Source organism: Gymnoscopelus braueri (genome assembly GCF_963280865.1).
Source record: "Gymnoscopelus braueri genome assembly, chromosome: 20".
NCBI classification, from domain to species: domain Eukaryota; kingdom Metazoa; phylum Chordata; class Actinopteri; order Myctophiformes; family Myctophidae; genus Gymnoscopelus; species Gymnoscopelus braueri.
The window spans coordinates 7,855,816-7,877,646 of record NC_137622.1 but is presented as its reverse complement, the minus strand read 5'-3'; the positions used below and the strand labels follow the sequence as shown (position 1 = coordinate 7,877,646).

The 21,831-nt window shown below is 41.2% G+C and overlaps 1 protein-coding gene across 1 annotated transcript in view; it reads left to right on the top strand.

Annotated features, from left to right (window-relative positions):
• gpc3 (glypican 3) overlaps positions 1-21,831 on the top strand; it is a gene marked incomplete at both ends in the record, with an annotated part of 152,823 nt that overhangs the window by 8,714 nt on the left and 122,278 nt on the right. Inside the window, one exon of the mRNA XM_080416658.1 lies at positions 5,500-5,661. Coding sequence (XP_080272784.1) covers positions 5,500-5,661 — 162 coding nt within the window. The remainder of the gene's footprint in view (positions 1-5,499; positions 5,662-21,831) is intronic.

Below are 21,831 nucleotides of genomic sequence, written 5' to 3'. Positions count from 1 at the left end.
ACACTCAAGTTAAGTAAAAGTAACTCAAAATTGTACTTTTTTTTAATTTTCCAGTCACATCTTGCGATGTTTGATTAAATAGAAATATAAATCTGAAGTAATTGCTGTAACTATTGTAATTGTCTGTTGACTATTCCTGCTCTTTTCATTTGTGTGTTGTTTTTCTAAGAGTCAGTCTGCATGAAGTGTTTTGTCAGAGTGATTGTTATTTTGGGTGATTTAACTGTGCACTCTCTCTCATGCCCTTTGGCACATGTAGAGCTGTTTTTCTCTCCTTCCCTTTTTAGCTGTTCCAAATAATGAACGAATCATTTACTGCCTTTTCAGCTTTAGTTAACGTTAGCGGAAAAAAAAACAAAAACAAAACGTTCACTGTTCCGTTCAAAGGCTACTTTTAAGGTGAATATGTTCTTGCATGTTAGTCAATGATGCATGAGTTGACATCATAATACCTTAAATGTCAATATGACAACTTTGTCCATTTCCTAAGTTTGTTGTGTCTCTTGCATAAGTACATACCGCTTTAGTGATGATTGGATCTTCAAGCGCTTAAAAAATCATACTAAATATGAACTGGATTATGTGAACTGTAAAGATTCAATATACTCACTTACTAAATAACTCACTATTTACTCTATTTATAAATCACTAAATAAATGTGGAAGTGCGTTGTTCTGGTTCGCAAACATTGTTATCTTAAATCTAGCATACTTTTTCAGCAGCTCTGCATGTCTGTGATTTCAAGACAGTGCTGTATATTTGTTTTGCACTCTAAACTGTAACATCTGATTAGTGTTTATTCAATAAATAGAAGAATGAGTTCCAGGTCAACATTTTAGCTGCTGCTAAACATAGTAAACGCCTGTCGCAAGTTGCACATACTAGGGTATAATATACAAATGATTGGAAATTGATAAGGCTTAATCCTCTGAACCCTAGCATCCCTATTCTGGGCATGTTGTAATAGGCGAATATGTATAGGTATGTGTGTATACAGTATATAATGTGTATGTTTATTTTATGCGTAAATACTTGTTGCTTTGTTGGTGTCCTTTTATGTTTGAACCTCAATGCTTTAGACTATTAAAAAAAATTTGTGAAAGGAAAACAGGCAAACATTGGGCAAAAATAGCAGATCAACAAGCTCACAACACATTGTGTTGGATGCGTTGTGAGCTTGTAGATAGCTAATTTCAGCAAAGAGATTTGTTGTAGAGGGGAAACAAAGTATAGGATTTAAGTGGTTAACCACTTACACCTTTCCTGACGATGCCTTGACCAGCTCCAGGCCTGTCTGTTATTTGGCCAACCGGCAGACCAATGGCGTAACTTTTAATCACTCATTCAAAGACATTCACAGATGTAAAGATGAGTCTTTTCAGACTCCAGACAAAATCTGCATCAATTAACCAATAGACAATAGCAGAAAGGTATCAACTCCATTCAGAAGCAGGTGAAACGAAGTGAGCTCAGAGCAAAGCTGTGGTGATGACAAGAAAGGAGGCGAGAGAATGAAGGTCTGATTGTAGAGCAAAGAAGGGGAGCATGAGTCTTATTCCCTAGCTGTCCCTCTGTCAGAGAGGCTGCTTTATTTAGAGTGTCGTTTTTTTTTGTTTGCACAACCTCATGGGAAACCATTACTCTGCCCAATCCTTCGCTTATTCCTCAGCACTCTGAACTTGCCTAATGAAATTCATTCATCATCTGTAAAACGAGCAAACAGGCAGACGAAACTGTCTGTTTTGCAGAAGATAATTGCCAAACTCCTCCCTTCCTTCTCCCCTTTCCCCTTCCACAGCTCACCTCTGCTCTGGCCTTATTGACAGCTTAATAATTTTGCCACCGGAGTCTGAAATTAACTTGATTGTATCTGTCAGGAATCTTTTGTAGGTATTGATATAAGATATTAAGCCTGCCAGTATGCATACAGGAAATGCCCCTGTGACAGTTGTATTAGTATACCTCACTGTCATTACATATCTAAGACCTAAATTACACTTTGTCACACGATGGTAATGGCATCACTCGCCAAAAATAACAGATGAAAATTGGTTATTTTCGGTAAGTGTCACTGATATAAATTTGGCTTAGGGCCTACAGCCTGTTGAGTCCGGAGTAACCAGTGAGTTAATGTGTGTTATTTTACATCTAAAGGTCGTCACACCCCCCCCCCCAATTAACTCTAATCTCTGTATATTATTGATTTTTGGGCGGTGAAACCGCCCCTATAAGTGAGGTTTGGAAATTTGTACAATTATCCTGCGCTGTGATTGGCCAAAAAGTACCCCGCCTAACCCTGCACCGTGATTGGCCAATCACAGTCAATTCAGGACTGTGATTGGCCAGTGTCACATGACACATGTGCATAGCCCTATATAAGAAACCATAACTTTAAAAAAAAACATACATTGGTTTTTTTTAAAGTTATGGTTTCGTCCATCATAAAGAGTGTTTCAATAAATGTATTTATTTTTTGTACACGATTGGTTGACTCCATTCAGTATTGTGATTAGCTAGCAAAACACCGCCCACTTCACACAGGGTGTGATTTTTTATTTCTTGACAGCAATTAACCTTTCTGTGGTAGCAGGGCTTCTTAACTACTGTCTTTCCCATCCTGTTTGTAATAAATTTAGTCTCAATTCAGTACTAATCTTAGTCTCGCAGTAGCCAGGCGATTAGTTATTATTATCTAACCTCCGTGGAATAGACCTTTAGTTTTCACAGCAGCTCTATTGACATAAATAGTTCCTTCACAGGTGTTACCAGTGATATTAATTAAGGTTCTGTTACATTTAGTGTTGCAGAGTCTTTCCTGCATAAAGCAGAACCCTGACTCTGTTTGACCTGAATGGAACACGGCCATTAATTAGTATCATTGGAAAGAAACACCTGTGAAGGAAGTGACACAGTACTATTTGTGTCAACATGGCTGCCGTGGAAAAGGTGTGTTGATGTTGCAACGCATCCGCGACACCTTGTGAGCTTGTTGTGAGCACGTTGTGAGCTTCTATTTTTGGCGTTCGACATCATAAATAAGGCTTTATGATTCTCAAAATAGGGGTCTCAGGGGTCTTTGATGGGGTTCCAGGGGCTCCCCAATGTAAGGAACAGTTTAATTGCACTATCATTTCAGCTACAAGTTAATCCAGTGAGAGAATGTATAAGAATTACTATTCAGATCATAGGGTTCTATATCCACCTACAGTATAGACAGTTGTAGAATAAATTCTGAAAAAAATCTTCTGTTATAGGGATCCTTGGTACAAAAATCTTTTCAAATGGGGTCCATGGCCTAATACATATCAATGTGCGGGTCCTTGACATGAAACTGTTTGAGAACAACTGCTATAGACAGTGGGGCTGACCTCGTCAAACTAGTATTGTCATCTACATTAATCCCCTCTTTCTACCAACCCCTCCCTCCACGTCTTCTCGCTAAGCGGGATGTGACTCACACAGCCTCTTGATATTTGTTTACTTGTGGTTGTTTTCCTTCACATTGAAGCTTCCTGGGTACAGCAGTGACAAGTCCCAAACCTCCACACTGACGCATTCCATTCTGGAAGGTTTCTACTGAATATTTCACTTTTACCATCCACACATACTGTAACCTCACCAGGAGATGAGATGAGAAGGGGGGGGGGGTCTCAGCTCAGCTGTATTCCTTATTGTGATTTAAACATCATATTCTTCTGTGTCCTATTTACGTCGTTACGTAACATCTGCTTGCTTTCGGAGCCATGGCGTTGGAATCAGTTTTAAAGCGGCAATCCGTAACTTTCATATCCTACAGTAGCCTACCTGGTGTTCGAACCCGGGTCCCCCACACAAGCGGCGAAAGTTTCTACTGTTGAGCTAATACAGAAAGCCTGTTTGGGGCAGAGGATCATCTCTTGGATGAATTGCCTTTTGAGCTTCATGCAATACCACTTGTCAACCAGTAGTGGTCCTCCCCGACCACAGTATCTTACTGTAAATGTCTCACTAGAAGAGCAGGGAGACAAACTACCACCATCGCAGTCGTGTTATATTGTATTAAGTAACATACTCTACCATACAGACTGGTCAAAATAACGTTGTATTCACAGAAAAGAAGCTATGGATTGCAACTTTGTTTTAAATATATTTGTTAGCAGGTGAATCTTCCATTTGTGTGTCTTCTCACATAGAATTCTGACGCTTCATCTGGTATTATTATCCCTAGCATTAACTGTAATGGTGACACACATTACTTGATGTATGACTTGTGATTCTTGGTACTGTCCTTCACCTTCAGAAAATCCTGTGTTTGATTTGCTGCTGTTGCTTTGATCGTCCTTGTCCTTGGCGGTACTGAATTCACAAAGTGTAAGCTATATCGCTGCCTCACTTCTACATTTTCCGAAATTGAAATAATAATACACTTCGCCTACTTTATCTGTAAAAGTATTGTCTTTCCTCTTCGTGCTTAGCAAAAGGTTATGTCAAAAAAATCTAATCATAATCAAAGGACAGTCTTTTGATCACAGAGTCAAGTTGAAAGACTTGACTCAAGTTACGAGTATAGCGCCGTCCCGATGGAAAGAGTCCAGTGGAAAAACATCTTTCACTTCATATCACGTCGCACTGTCATCTCGTGAGACGGGCATAGTGCACACACACACACACACACACACACACACACACACACACACACACACACACACACACACACACACACACACACACACACACACACACACACACACACACACACACCCCCCCCCCCCCCCCCAATGATTTGGTGCTCTGTTACTCTTACCGCATGCGGTAGGCTACCTTACCCGATGCTTGATAGCTGTCAGTTTCACGTCAATCAGTGGAGGAGCACTTTCTACACACACACACACACACACACACAGAGAGAGAGACCCCGGATTATTTCTACAGCCTTTCTTTTTTTCATCCTAGCTCCATCTCTGACTGCTTCACCCGTCCTCTTTGTTGGAATATCACTGTCCATGTTGCACCACAAGAAACATGTCTGATGTTCGACTCATTTGCTGCATTCACCGCTGTCAAGTCTTGTGACTGCAGTTTCATGTCGGTTTCATGTAGTCCACGGACCCCTAGTGGACAGTCGTCCATGGCATACTGTAAGGTGATCCATGGGAAAGTGTTTAAGAATGTTTAAAATAAATTGTACCTTCATTATATAAAAAATATATACAGTATATTTAAATTATATTTAATCACCAAATTTCAAACAAATTTGAACTAATAGGCGTATTGTGGGGGGGGAAAAAAGCTTCAAATCAAGTACTGAGGTCAGGTGGTGTCATGCACCGAAAATAGTGGATGTACAAGCTCACAACGCATTGGAACGCTTTGTGAGATTGTAGATGGGCTATTTTCGTGGAATGTTTCCCCAAGAATAGGTGACGCTATAGGGTTCATGTGGTTATCTTCATTCCTGGTGCTAATCCTGACTTCTTCCTGCTGTCTGTCTGTGTGTCTGTCTGTGTGTCTGTCTGTCAGGTACAGACCTGCAGGTGTGTCAAACTAAAGGACCTAGCTGCTGCTCCAGGAAGATGGAGGAGAGGCTCCAGGTGGCGGCCCGCAGCAACATGGAGGCTGGCCTGCAGAGCATCAGCGCTCCGCTCAAACTGCTCATCATCCAGAACGCTGCCATCTTCCAGGGTAGGCAATCAATCACACCAGGACTGTACATCCTTTTTAACCACTTAAACCCCATATGGTTGACGTTGACCGGAGTCCCTCAGGGCTCTATACTAGTGTCTTTACTGTTTTCTGTTATTTTGGGGAAAGCTTTTGCTGAAAATAGCTGTGAGCTTGTCGATGTGCTATTTTCCTGCCAAAGCCTTCCCACAATAAGGAATGCTTCGATTAAAGCCCGGCCGATGACAGATTTTTGGGGTCGATCATGCTGATTTTGCAGATTTCTTTTACCAAATATTTGTCCAAAATCTATTCTAATCGATTTGAAAAACATAACTTGTAGCTTGTCTGCAATTTTTTTAAATGCTTGGAAAACGTTTGAAAACGTTTGAATTTTTTTTCTTATAATGACATGACCAAAATAGGGACGGTAGGTTGAAAGTGGTAAAAAGAAAATTGGGACACATCGACTGCATAAATGCCGTAACCGATGTTGTTTTTTTTAATTTTTATAATCAACAATATATCGGCCAAACTGATACGTATAAATTGGTCTGGCTCTAATCCTTCTTCTCTTTTAATCTTTTGTCCCTAAAATAGTTCCCTTGTCATCACTGAAAACATTTTTTTTTCATCAACTCAAATAGGTCAGTTGAGTTTTTCAAAACGATCAATAATGTCTCATCTTACTTCCTGTATTCTTGTCTAAACCACAGTTCCTCTCAGAATGCTTTTATCCTAGAATTTCAGCCCAAAATTAGACCAATTAAACCAATTATGTTTCCAATCTCCATAAAGGAACAAGATGAGCAGCTACCAGGATGTTATTATTAGCATCTCAAAATATGTCATCAATAGCGATGACTGTAATTGAGCTGCACAAATTATTCTTACAAGAATGTAAATATATTGCATTACAATTGTGGGAAATCATTGAATATTATTGCCATATAAAATGTTCTAGACACCGGTACTGCACGGAGAATGTCACGGCTCTTATATCAAATCATATCTTTACGAAAGGTACCTGATTGATTCCTACCTTTTTATGAATGGCTCTGTCCTTGAAGGAAAAATTCACATTATTAGTTGCAGGAAAATTAAATATTACAGCGAATGTAGTATGATATATAGCTTCAAATGTCGTGACAGTCATCCACACACTTCATACGCACGGACACACACGCGCACACACACACACACACAATAATAGAGAAACTAAAGAATTACAAGGGGAATAAACGGTGGATGTTACGACCTTGAAGGAGTCTGTGAAACGTGGACTAAAATGAAAGAAAAAAACTACAAACAAAGTATTTCTTGTATCGGTGTGTCCTGAGAGATGCTTTCAATATCCAATGTGTCTCATTTCCTTCCCTCATTTTCATTTTTCCTTCATATCCAAGGGGACATTTAGTCTCCAGGCGGTGAACAGGTATATAATATACCCGCAAGGCTTTCTTCTAAACTGTCACTATTTGAACCACTGTTGTTATTTAAAACATTTTTAAAAGTTTTTCTTCATATTTTGGATTGAGCTCTTGTGCAGAAGCTCCAAGTTGTGCAGAACACAGCGTCTGTGTTCACTGTTTGGTGGCTTCTACTTGAAGTGAGAAGTATACTACGGCCCCACAGGACCAAACTTTCCAGCGGGTACACTCACGGGTCACCAGACACAACGCCGCACCCTGACATGCCAATTAAAAACTCCAAGTTTTAAGGGGGACCGAGGGGTTCGCTTCACTCAATTGTTGTTGCCACTGCGGCTTGGCTGCACATTCCTAGAAGAGCTTCAATGCTAATTGCTTTAGCATTGGGCTTCGGAGACCTGCTGTTCAAATCCCTTTAACATCCTCCTGGTCTTATCTCTCCCTACGTCTCCCTCTTTCTCTGCATCTCTCTCTCTGTCTCTCTCTCTTTCTCCGCTTCTCTCTCTCTGTCGCTCTCTGTCTCTCTCCCTCGTTCTGCTTTTCTATTTTTCTCTCTTCTCTCTGGAGTTGAATGAATGTCTTGTTTGCAAACTTCTTTACTTTCTCCATCTCTTTATTACTTTAGTAGGCTACTCACTTTGAGATCAAAGGCCTCTCTCTCTCTCTCTCTCTCTCTCTCTCTCTCTCTCTCTCTCTCTCTCTCTCTCTCTCTCTCTCTCTCTCTCTCTCTCTACCTGTACTGCTCCACTCTCTCAAGCCTCAGATTATTAGGGGTTTTCACCCTTTTGAAGTTAACTTTGCAAAAGAAACAAAAAAAACAAGAGAAAAGAATAATGATTCTCTCCCTTCTATTTTTATTTATTTATTTTTTACATGATGGGCTGTTTTTCATTAGGTGGTTCTTTGAGATCAATACCAGGAAATAGGTGAGGAATTAGGAATTCTTAATGATCCGTGGCGCTAGCAGGGGATGTATCAAATGCCATTTGACAATCTAATGATCCTTGACTCTGAGCTCTTTACAGTAAAACATCATCGAAATATCTAATGAATAAGACACAACATACAGACTAGCGGATTTCATTTGGATTCACATTAGCTGGATCATAACACTCCGCACCCTCTCCCTCAGTGATTGGATGGCCCCGCTGTTGTCAATTTAGGTTGAAAATGAGAATCTATCAACCTGTGCTGCATGAACCTGCAGTGGTATTCCATTTATTTTTCTTACTTTTTACTCTGTAAGTAAAAGGCCTGTATTCCAATTTTTTGTCCCAAAGTATTGACATCAATATTCTCAACCTTTACTGGAAAACACTTGAAAATCTCAAAAATGTTCACGGTCAGATGGGTGGTAGAGTATGTTTATTTTAATGATAAATGAATCGATTGTGTGGTCCGGCTTGGATTAATGGAACTTATGAACAGATATTTATTAAGAAAACATATTTTTTCAAGGTTTTAATGAAGAAATACCATGATATATGTATTTCTTACGTAATTTATTATATTGTTATATTATCAATAAAAACATAGTGTTTTGGCGATTATTTGGGGCTTCACTTGCAATAAATACTCTTGCAGTATTCACTGTCAGGTTGAGAATTACTGACTTACAGCACTCACTATGCAGAACGCAACGTTCCTACTGTACAACCAGTGGCACCATATGCCATCGGGACGGCGCTATTCTGTGCCCACGCAACAAGCTTGGACACAAAGATCATTTAACCCATTAAGGCCCGGGAAAGCATCTGTAATTTTAGATTTTAACCAGTTTAACCATTATTTTGTACTTTAAATCTTGGAAAATTTGTGCAAATCTTTAAATATTCCGGTATATTTTTAGAGCGAACATTTGTTACTCAAATCTTTGCTTCTACAAATGTCTTCTGAATCCTAACAGTTTAAAGAAACTTTTTTCATGTCAAGGACCACCCAAAATGATATGTATTTGCCCCCCCCCCCCCCCCATCTCAAAATATTTTGTTCCAGGGACCCCCAGAAGCAAAGATTTGAGTTAAAAATGTATATATATATGTTCAGAGATTGCACAAATGTTCACGATTTTTCAAAAATAGCAGATCTACAAGCTCATAGAGCGGCACTCGGTTCCCAGATTGAATGGGTTAAACGAACATTTCAGTGACGTCTCTGCTTATCCATGACTGATAGCCTACTTTTTCTGCAAGGGATGTGTAGTGTGAACTGTAAATGTATTGTTGTATTGTCGATGTATTTTTGTGTGTTTGCTATGTCTTGATGACATAGCCACTTTACTTGAGGGTTACATACAGTTATTCTTGTACTTCACTACATCTAAGAGGCAAATGTTGCACTTTTTTCTCCACTACAATTATTTGAAAGCCTCAATTACAAGTTACTTTGTAGATTTAGATTATCAATAAAAAACAACAACATACATTTGCCTATTAAGCCCTAATTTGTCTCTTTTGAAAATAGCTGACCTACAAGCTCACAAGCTCACAAATGCGTTGTGAGCCTTGTAACAGAGTATTCCAACATTGTGGTATTGCTACATTTACTTAAGTAAAACAAAATCGCGGTACTTCCTCCACCCCTGCACTGGGACGCCCAGCATGACCCTGTGCTGGATGCCCATCATGAAATGTAATCTGTGGAAATGAGAAACTGATCATGGGCATGCTGTGAATTTAATTTCCCAAATTATGAAGCTCATAGTGTACATCAGTGTGAGCGGTGCAGTGGCGCGAGGCTAATATGATATGTTGTTATGAAGTGTTTTGTCTGAACACCGAAGGCACAAACAGATGCTGAACCAGAGAAGCACATTAAAAAGCTCATCAGTTTACTGTGGCTCTGTTCAATAAGATGCATTATGCTTCTAATGTTGAAGGTGAAGAATATATACTGTGTGTGTGTGTGTGTGTGTGTGTGCGTGTGCGTGTGCGTGTGAGTGTATATATATCGTAACCCCCCCCTACACACACACACACACACACACACACACACACACACACACAGAGAGACCATTTCCCTGTCAGTCTCTACAGTACCCCTGCTCAATGCAGCTGAACCCCATTAAAAATAATCTTGGGGAGAAAACATCTAATCAGTGGATATGTTATGGAACGGGTGTGTCCATCTGTATGATTGACAGCTCTAATACCTGTCGGTTCCCATGGTGACGTGAGGCTTCAAAGCAGCAGTGACGTTTTGAGAAGAGAACGCGGTCAATGTTAGACCAATTACACCAGTGGAGGGAAACTTTTAACCATTGTCGGCTAGCACCGGGCCTGGGGTGGGCGCCAAAGATCACAGGGCCTTGTTTGTTTGGAGGTAGTTTACATTTTTAAACATGTTGCACAGAATCATAACTTGCTTTCATCCACTGTCTGCCTGCATATTCTCAATGACTAGCATCCTGTAACTTTAATCTAGTCAACTCCCACATGTAACATCACAGTTATAACAAACAACAATAATTTAAAAAACGTCAAAAACGTCATTTTAATACATATCAAGAAGTTCCACATTATCTTGACAATACAATTTCCTGGTTGTTGCAGTGCTTTCACATCGGGTGTGACACGTATATCATTTTTGACCAACGTGATTCAATATTAATATTCGCCTGTTTGCCAGAGAAGCTTTCAGCTTACAAAAAGAAACAGAAAATACACAGGCAAGACATCCTCTCACCTTTTAACAACATCGGATGATCTAGAGGAGCAATGTCAACTCCATAGATAAATAAAAAACAGAAAAGGTGCCAAAATTGTGACGCTATCTCTTTGAGTGTTCCATTGAAACATTTGAGAGAGTTTCGTTTTGTATGTGTTGTTGTTTTGGTTGTTACATTGTTTGTGCAAAACCTAAACTGTAGCAGAGTGGAGCTGCAGGCACATTTCTGCTAACTGGTTGTTGTACAGACGCCTGTGTAGAACAACGGCCCACAAATGAGCCTCTTTTAGCTGCAGTGCACAAACCCTGGAGAGATCCCACTACCTCTCTGTCTCCTCAGCTTCATCATGCACCATTGCTTTGCTCCACCCTGGTGAGAAACCTTCTGGCACCCTAAGGATCAGCCGCAGCCCAGAGGGGAGTCACACACACATCAAACTAGAGCATCCATTTAATAAACATGAGAGGACTGGACTGCCTTGGATTGCTTATAAAGTAGGAGTTTTAAAAGGAATATGTGGGGAAGTGAGTTATGAGAGGCTATCTGGGAGTCTGTGTGATAGCTACTTACTTCTTGCCTCTGAAGAAAGTGGGCCAGCCAGCCTAGTAGCCCTGGAATGACTCATTGAGTCCATTGAACGTTGGCACAGTAGGGTGCTGAGACCCAAGTCTGAGGTGGACTACTTTCAGGCTCCATGAAGAATATTGTTGCTGTCAGGTGGAAGCGTAATGTCCAAAACCTTTTGACTTTAAAGGAAAAAAAATAACGAAAAAACCTGTGCTCTGGATCCAATTGAGTTATAATTTAGTCTGTAAATATTTCTCATTGATTAAATGTTTTTTTCTTTTTCTTTTTAAAGATTTAGTTTTGGCTTTTTCTGCCTTTATTGATAGTATATAGTAGATTGACAGGAAATGGGGAAAGAGAGACGGGGAGTGAGACGAGCAAAGGTTGTCGGCCATTGATTAAATAATTATAAAACTCACAGACAGACAAAAATGTCCAAAGTAGCGAAAATACCCGATCTATAATATTATAGATCGTCTATTTTTGTAAATTTTGCATGACACTATTGTACGATGAAGTATGGCATTAATAAATACAAAAAACATAAAAAGTTTAAACAGTTACAATATCTGTACAAGGCTTCGCTCTTTGCGGCAAGGCTCCACTTTACTCTCAGTTCTCAGTAAATGACGGGGAGATCGGAAAAAGCTTGAGTGGACGCTCATATCTTTCTAATCAAACTAAACTAAACAAACACGCAGAATTTCTGTCAGGACGCTCGGCCTGCAGCCGAAACCATGGGAGGAAAAAACACGGAGAATTTAACCGTTCTCCAAATCAAGAGCACGAATAAATCTACTGTTGTGTCCTTGAGTTTCTCATACCTCGTTCCTAGCGGGCTAACAAATTAGCATCTAATTAGCAGTCAAAAAAAGAAAGAAGCCTCCTTCCTTCTTCTCGATGGGTTTTAATTACCCTGAGTGTATAAGGAATCAGACCAGCAGACCCCCCCGTGGCCCGCGTGGAGGCGGAGGCGGTTTGACCTTGAGAAAAGACTTCGCCCTCGTTTGTCTTCCAATAGTGCTGAATGGACATTTGCCGTGGCAGTGGCCCAAATGAGATGAGGCAGGAGGCCTCCTCGATGCGATGATGCCGGACCTGGCAGGACGTTCCGTCCAGCAAAGCCGATAATCAAAGTCAGAGCTCGCTGCTCTAAACATCCAGGCCTCGTCTCTCGCTCGTTAGCCATCCGCTCAATCTTAAGTGCTCCAGGCGTCTGTCCTGACCGGACCTCCAACCAACCACCACGATCTCCACTAGCACTGTTTCTCAACCAGTGGTCCGCAGACTACAGGTGGTCCATGGGAAAACGTTTTATAATGTTAAAATATATTCCCATCAAGACCGGGAAAGCATCTGTCATTTTAGATTTGAACCACTTTAACCATTATTTTATACTTTGGCTATTCATAAATAGCAGATATACAAGCTCATAGCGCGGCACCGAGTGCCGCACTATGAGCCTGTAGATCTGCTATTTTATGAAAAATCACGAACATTTGTGCAAATCTTTGAATATATATATTTTTTAAAGCGAACATTTGTAACTCAAATCTTTGCTTCTGAGGGTGCCTGGAACTAAATATTTTGAGATGGGGGTCCGCCAAATACATATAATTTTGAGGGTCCTTGACATGAAAAAGTTTGAGAACCACTGATATTATAGCAACAGAAGTGTTTCAAAAGATTGTTGTCTTTAGAAGACATTTGTAGAATCGGCCTCAGGTCTTAATGGGTTAAATGTGTTCAGAAATGTGTTCACATCGTATTTCATAACGCTATCAAATTAAATACCCCCACACTATTAGGTGTAGTGTGGGGGTAAAAAAGCTTGAAATAAAATAATGTCTGTTGTGTTAAACACTTAAATACTCTAATCATAGTCAAACGGACCTGAGTTGCACGGTACTTCATTATGCATCAAATCTCTTCGGCCGATCTACAAGCTCACAACGTGTCATGTGGCGAAGCATTGTGAGCTTGTAGGTCTCCTATAAGTGGTTAATGGCTTGATATACTCAGTTACGCACAGTTTCGTGTACTGAAATAGCAGATCTACAAGCTCACAACACGGCACAGCGCAACACTAAGTAAAAATCCAGCTTCAAGTTCAATGTGAAGTATTAAAATAAATAATTAAAATATAAATAACTGTGATATGCCTTCTTGTATACAAAGTATATATTGTTGTGGGGAGGAGGGGGTTGGCTGACCCAATAACTCAGACCAATAGTGGTTTACCATCCTGCTGTGAGATGTCTCAAGATGTTTACTCACTTGCCTGAGGCTAATCTAATAACTTAATGACGGGTAGAGGCATTGTGCTGTGGGGGCCTTCCTTCGTGCGTCGTTTAGCAGGGAAGATGGGAGATGCCAGGGCCGTTACCACGTCTTTCTCCATCAAGTTGTAATTAGGTTTGAATTTAATCGCTGTGTTTTATTATTATGCCTCACTTATTAGTTTTGGTCGTAATGAGATTTTCAGGTCTTCCTGAACAGTGCTGGCTCTGCAAACTGTGGTGCAGAATGAGTGTAATGTGAGGAGTGCTCCGTCTTCGCTTGGTTCTGTGGTCTCTGGCGCTGGCCCGAAAAGTTTGTCTTTGAACTGCGGTGCCGGAATGTGTCGCCGGTTTGTGAGCCCTAAAAAGGTGACCTTTTTCACCTAAAAGTGAAAAAAACTGCTCATTTCCTATACGACCCCTAAAAAGGCCCTACAGTATATGGTACTATTTGAGATACATAAATGTGGGTTCTTAGAGAATAAATGCTTTTAGAGAAACTTTCTAGAGACCAAATATAGAATGTATAGCTTAGCCCTAGCCTCCCACACACACACGCACGCGTACGCACACACACGCGTGCGCACACACACAAGCGTGCACACACACGCGTGCACGCACACACACACACACACACACACACACACACACACACACACACACACACACACACACACACACACACACACACACACACACACACATTGATTATTATGCAGTAGATTTAGCAGATACAAAAGGGAAGTTAATTCATGTATTACAAATTAGATTTAGAAAAAGAGGAAAGTTCATGTTCTTAAGTTAATGCACTTAAAACGTATTAATGCTAAAGCTTATCTACAAAGTTTAAATATTAAGGTTCCAGCAGTACAAATTAGATGTCCTCATATGTGCCGAAGCATTACCCTTCTGTTTGAATTGTGGATTGATTGACAGATGGAATTAATAAGTGGATTGTTTATTGTTTATTGTTTATTACGGATCCCCATTAGTCCTCACCACAGTGAAGACTACTCTTCCTGGGGTCCAAACATTTACACTTCACAATCCAATTAAAACATAATACAATGGAATTCTACAATTACATAGTTAAAACAAAACAAAACAAAAATGATTGAAGATTTCGGTCTTCACAAATTCTATAAATGATTACATGGTATATTACTTTTACAAATCAAGAAATTACAAAAAAAATAATTATATCCAATTACTCATAGTTCAGACATTAAACAAGCTAACTAAACCTAACTATTTTACTAACCACGGCTTCCTTCAATTTCTTTTTGAAGCTTGATTTATTGTCTATCCTTATTAGCCCATTCCAATGTGTTCCTGCTCTATACATTACCGTTCTCTTAAGCACATTAGTTCTTGGTATTAAAGGCGGAGTAAAGTGACCACCCATAGCCTGTCTGGTGGCATAGCCATGTCTAGTATTGGTGGGTTGTATCTGTAACAACAAATGTGCAGGTTTACCAGTATGACAGATGTTAAACAGAAATGTCACAAGGCTACAAGCCAACCGGGGAACCTCCCCCCCTGTCAGGTGATAAGAAGCGGCCTGCTCACGCCTCATGCATTGAAGGAAGCATGAGCTCAGTTTGGGACTCTCCCCAGGCTGGCAGAGGGAGAGTAGCGCCCAGGATTACAAGCTTGTCACTGGGTGAAAAATGGGCTACAAAATCGTGGGATAATTTATTTGGGAAAAAATATTTTTAATCCCGCCCCAACAACTTCGGCTCTTTAACCTGTTCAATAACAGCACCTTGTAAAACAAGACTTAGTTTAGGATTAGATCTCAGCATATATCTATAGCTCAGCATAATACTCTTTGTTTTTAAAACATCCAGCTTTAGCCTATTTTCACTAACTCAGTTAGAAACCAGCATTAACTCTGTAAGTTTATTCAGTGGTTCTCAAAGTGGGGTCCGGGGACCCCCAGGGGTCTTTGAAGGGGTTCCAGGGGGTCTCCAGTTAAATGACTGACAGTTAGGAACCAAGTGAACCCTTATTGGTCCGTAACTCTCAAACAGTTATGAGGGTCCGTGGTCTAATGCATACCAAACTAGGGGTCTTTGAAATGAAGTTGGACACCACTGCCATAAGTTAAAAGTGATGCAGCATGTACATGGATGTATATGGAATTCCTCACATGCACCATGAATAATCTAGCCATCTCCCATCATGCACTGGGAGATGGCACTCGCATACAGAACACGTTTAAGTGGGACTGAAAAAATCTGTGTGGGCCTGCATTTTTTTAGGCTTAGATATTCAAATGACCAGTGGATGTCAATATGACATTTTCTTCACTGTCTATTTGGCTCCTAATTCCCTTGCAGGAAAAATAGACCAGACGACTATTTTCAGCAGAGCACACGTATATGCTCACGTATGAAACGGGTCTGGTGGAATCACAGTGTCTAGAACAGCCATTCCCAACTACTAGGCCGCGGCCCACTGGTGGGCCTCAGAGCGCCCCCCAGTGGGCCGCGGAGGTGCTGCCCAAATAGTTTAAAGTAACTATTCATTAACCCCTTAAGACCTGAGGCCGATTCTACAAAAGCCTTCTAAATCAGTAGTTCTCACACTTTCAAGATTTTTCAAAACTGTTCACAAAGTGACGCGCTGTGAGCTTGTATTATCTGCTATTTTTGAATAGCCAACGCTTTTAATTGGATAGAATGCTGAGACATTTACATTTTTGTTTGACAAATTAGTTCTACTGTCATAGCATAATCATATATATATGCTTTAACAAGCATATATACAGTACATGCCAATAAGTATTATTAACAAGTTCACTATAGTAATTTGCAGGCCAGTCACACTGATTTGCACAGTGCTGCTCAGCAGACTGTGGGCCTACTTCCCAATGCACTGGAAACACTCAGAAAACAGACAGAATTCTCTAACCTCGTCAGAAAAACTCAGAAACAGACACTCAGAAAACAGACAGAATTCTCTAAACTCGTCAGAAAAAGACGACCATATTCAAACCTGAAAATCTGAATAACGTCCCTTTATTTATTTTATATATAAGTATATTTTTGGTATTTGGGCCCTGACCATCTTGACACATACCCGGGTGGGCCTTGAGTTATAAAAGGTTGAGAACCAGTGGTCTAGAACGGGCGTGATCGGCTGCAGCTGCCGCATCTTAGCCGAATGTCACCGCTAACGTGCCTGGTGGAACCCATCATTTATATTGTCTTGCATTGTATATAATATTTTTCACATCGTCTCTGTCCAAAACCGTTACTTTTCAGGATTCAAATTCAAAAGTAGCAAAAGTAGCAGATCAACGAGCCCCAAACGCGCCGCGTTTCGCGCCGCGTTTCGCGCCGCGTTTCGAGCTTCTGGATCTACTACTTTTAATGCTTTTGTGTGACGCTGTAGTAGTAGTAGTGTATCAATTTTCGAAAAAACACAAAAAAAGAAAAAAATATATGAATTCAAGTCTCCATGGGGTGACTAATCGATAGAAAAACAGTCATTTTGGGGGTGAACTATCCCTTTAAATTCCTTCAAAGTTATTCACGACTACATGATTCTGGAAATACAAGGGTTAGGCAACAGCAACTGGTTGGCGGAGGTATACAGCCGCGATGCGGTATTTCAAATTTATTGGGTTGTTATACAATAGCTTTAATTTTTAAATACTATTGATCCATGCTTGCAGTGTATATGTGTTCAAAGAAAATACAGAAGTACAGAAAATACAGAAGTTTTTCAGAACTCCACCGACCATGAAATCACCTCAACTTCAAGTTTACCTTTGTCGTTCTCTTCCACCAAACAAACCTTGTTCTATAAGTGTGCCGCACATTGTTAGCGCTCTCCAAAAAACACTCTTCTTATCGGTCGGAGCTTTATTTAGGCTGCCAAGCGCTCCTGTCGCCATAGGAGGCCACACAGCATCAGCGGGGCTGGCAGTCCCTTTCAAGAGCTCCTGTTGTCTCGCGTGCTTCACACTATACGTTTTTTAATCAAGACGCCGCCGTTTGATTCGATCACATTCAAACCCAAATGCAGCGTCTGTCTGGCAGCTGATAATGTGTCAGCCAGTCTGCACCGCATGGGGCGCAACATTTGCATATTATTTCAACTGTGGCTCCAGAAATCTTCAATAGCAGAATAATCACCCCAGAGAGAAAAGAGGCAACTCTCTGAGACGTTGACTTTGTGCAGTGGGGGTGGGGCTCTGCTGACATTATTTCTGTTTAACAAACGCAGATGTTGTGTGTCAGTTTTATGAAGACGTTCAGCTCCTGTACTTGTTTTGGGGTTGAAGGGTCTCTTGCATTTGGCATATATATTTTTTCATTTCATTTTTCATTATCGCATACAGTAGCCGAACAATGTAGACCAGTGGTTTGCAAAGTGGGGTCCGGGGACCCCTGGGGTGGGGGTCCCAGTGGGTCCACAGTAAAATGAGGAACAGTTTAAAGGAGAATTCCGGACATTTTAAGTGTTATCTTTGATGTGTCGTTACTCACCTACCGACGTAAAAAGTGGCGTTGTTTTTTTTCAGAGATTCCCCTGTCGTCATTTTTTCAACCCCCTCCGTTGTCATAATGGGAGCGCGTGGCTTAGGGAAATTCGTCTATTATAACCGATGCAAAGTTATTTTTTTCTCTACTACTACTCATTGTAGAGTCTCATGATAGTCAAACATGCGCTGAAAGTTCCTGAGAGGCTACCGCTAACGCCGAACGATTTAACACTGGTTGCTTGTTTCTCTACCTGGCAACACTAAGTTGCCAGGTTCTGCTATTTTCACTATTTAAATATATCTATGACATAAAGTGGGAACGACAGGTTGAAAGTGGTTAATTTCACTATAATTTCACCATTGGCTAGAAGGTATCCAATGAAAGAATCCACTGTATAAGCATGACTATTATGATACAGGTTTCTCTCTCCCCGCCAACATTATAAACAGTTGTAGAATTCTGCACTAAATCTAATCTAACAACTATGCTCTGTTATGGGGGTCCCTGGCACCAAATCCTTTCAAATGGGGGGGGGGGGGGGGGTTCGCGGCCTAATCCGTTTCAATTTTGGGGTCCTTGACTGACACGAAAATGTTTGAGACAAACTGGTGTAACAACAACTTGACATCAAAGACTCGAGAGTTGCTGACATTTGCAGAGAATTATATCCCCAAATAAAAGTCTCCCCCCCTCGATTGTTCCCACCCTGAAGGCATCTGATGGGGCTTTCTGTTTCGCTTCTTCCAGTTCATTGGCTGTACTTGGCTCTGACAGCCCTCTGGCTTATTGCATTCATCTCTGCCAGCTCAGAGCCTTGCTCACCATTTGGCATTTCTTCAAATTGAACGTTGTATATATGTAGGGGGAACACATGACTTATTCCCCTCAGACTAAAACACTGTTCCTACGCTACAGTACACGCCCTGTCAGGTTCTTTGTTGCTGTCGCGGCGTGCAATAGTCATTGTCGGCTCCCGAGGACAAGCGTTGGCCCTTTATGTTTGAGTCACTTTCTTTTTTTAACGATGTGCACTCTTACATGTCTCCCCGGCTGAGTTTCATCATAGAGCGCCAGCGTTGTGGAGCAAACATTGTGGAATAGGCGTCATTTAAAATGCTATCATGAAAGGCTGCTGTGTGGACTGACATCTCCTCCCTGATCCAGCTGAGAAAAGGGCTTTGTTTCCTCATTGTCTGATGACTAATGCATCAGCACAATGATGGAGAGGAGAGGAGAGGAGAGGAGAGGAGAGGAGAGGAGAGGAGAGGAGAGGAGAGGAGAGGAGAGGAGAAGGGAACGAGAGGAGAGGACAGGAGAGGAGAGGAGAGGAGAGATGGAGAGGGAGAGGAGTGCAGAAGGGAACAAGAGGAGAGGAGAGGGAGAGGAGCGCAGAAGGGAACAAGAGCAGATGGGGGGGGGGGGGGTGGACAGGAGGGGAAAGAAAGCAAAGGATATGAGAGGAGAGGGGTTCAGAGGAGAGGGGAGCGGGGCAGGAGAGGAGGAGAAGAGAGGACAAGAGCAGAGGGGGGGGGGGACATTGGAAGAGAGGAAATGAGGAGAAGAAAAGAGAGGAGAGGAGATGAAGGACAGAGAGGTACAGTATTGACATGTAGTATGTGCACATCTCTCAGTGGCTCTCTAACAGGCTCTATTAAACAAATGTGAGATCAGCGTCTCCATACATCATGTGCAAGTTTTCCAGCGTAATGGATGTTGTGTCGCAGGCCTTCAGAAGCTCCCGCGCTGGTCTTTAGTCAAAGTGATTCCTGTGAGTTAAATCAATGCAAATGCGGGATCACATTTGCGCAGCCAACATCTATTAATGAGACATGTAGCAGAAAGTGCACATTTGTCTTTGTGGTAATTCAAGAGGCAGCCTATCCTTACATGTCAGTTTGTTTTGGTCTGTATACTCACTGCGGGGGCAAAGCATCGGTCAGTTCTAGGAATATGGAGCAAGAATGATTCTTGTGTGATTGATCGGTTTGCGAAAAGCAAATGGTAATAACAGTGGTTGTTCACTCTGACTTTCCCCTTGCAGCAAGCTCTCATTCCATCAACTTAAAGTTAGTTTAAGTTCAGCTCCGTTGCAGGCAGCCTGCCCCAGTCAGGCCCTGAGGCTGTTTGTGTCTTTGTCTCAGTTTGTCTTTTGTTGCGAGAGGCGGGAAGCCAGCCTGTGTGACACGGGCCAACTTTCTCCCCAAATTACCCGTCAAGGTCTTTGTCATTGTTTTGTCTGAGAAAAGCGTCGTTTGGCTTTGAAAAGCTGTCCGCAGTTCCTTTTTTCAGGACTAATCTGTAGGCAGAGCCTGGCCACTGAGAACACAGTATAATGACATCTGATAGTGTCACTGAGTACAGAACCCTCGCAGCATTCACCAGAGGCCCATTTATCGGTGCCTGATGATTTTCACTTCCATAGCAAAAACTAATTTATGCTCTGTTTGCACGATGCTGAAAATAGACCTACAAGCTCACACAAAGTGCCATGGATGCAACACATTGTAAGCTTGTATGCCAGAACTTTCTGGCGCACATGAAGAAGCTTATACGTGAACCTCTGTTCACTTTTCGACCTCAGCAGCTTAACCCCTCTCCATTCAAGCGTTTATAGTTCAAGAGGATGCATTTTTCATTCCCCCGCCCATGAAATATTGAAAAGCTTACGCAAGGCAATCAGCCATGCAGACATAATAACCATGTCAGGGCGCAAAGGTTGATCGTTACAACCTGGTATCTTGCAGGTTATTCACCACCACCGACCATATTGTGTCTACATTTATAAAAAATGACACCTAATAAGCAGAGAACACTCAGGTGGCGCGTTGTGCATGTGCCAAACAGAGACCTGGAGAAATGCAAAGTGTCCCTATCCTGGGGGCGACATTTGGCGGAAAATAAATAAATATATAATCTATTTTCTGTGAAGACATTTGGTGTAGAGGGAAATACTAGATGACCTTGTAAAAAGCCCTGGGGGAACCCCAGTCAACTAACTACGGTATATAAGGTATAGTGGTTAAAACAAAAGACTCTTCTACTTAACCCGTTAAGACCGGAGACCGGAAAAGCATCTGTCATTTTAGATTTTAACCACTTCAACCATTATTTTATACTTTGGCTATTTTTTGGAAAAAAATCCTGAAAATTTGTGCAAATCTTTGGGATATATATTTTTTAAAGCCAACATTTTAAACTGAAATAATTTTTTCCCCTTTTTTTAATGTAGCTATAATATCAGTGATTCTCAAACTTTTTTTATGTCAACGACCACCCAAAATGATATGTATTTGTCCACGGACCCTCCCATCTCAAAATATCAAAGATTTGAGTTAAAAATGTGTGTATATATATATATATATATATATATATATTCAAAGATTTGCAAAAAAAATCACGATTTTTCAGAAATAGCAGATCTACAAGCTCAAAGCGCAGCAGCGGTGCCGCGCTATGAGCTTGTATATCTGCTATTTTTGAATAGCCAAAGAAATCTTAGAATGACACAGATGCGTTCCCGGATTGATCGGGTTAAAACAAAAGTATTGTGGCCGACATGGGTGGTAGATAGATAGCCAGGGGCTATGAGTGATTAACCCTGTCAATTATTGATGCAGCAGGACACCATGTTACCCCCAGCAGGTGTGTGTGAAGAGGGGGGCTTCAGCCCAGGGGCTTCGCTGTCTATAAGTTCGGATTGGCCCTAATGAAGGAGAGAGACAAGGAGAGAGAGCGGGGTGGTGGTATGTATG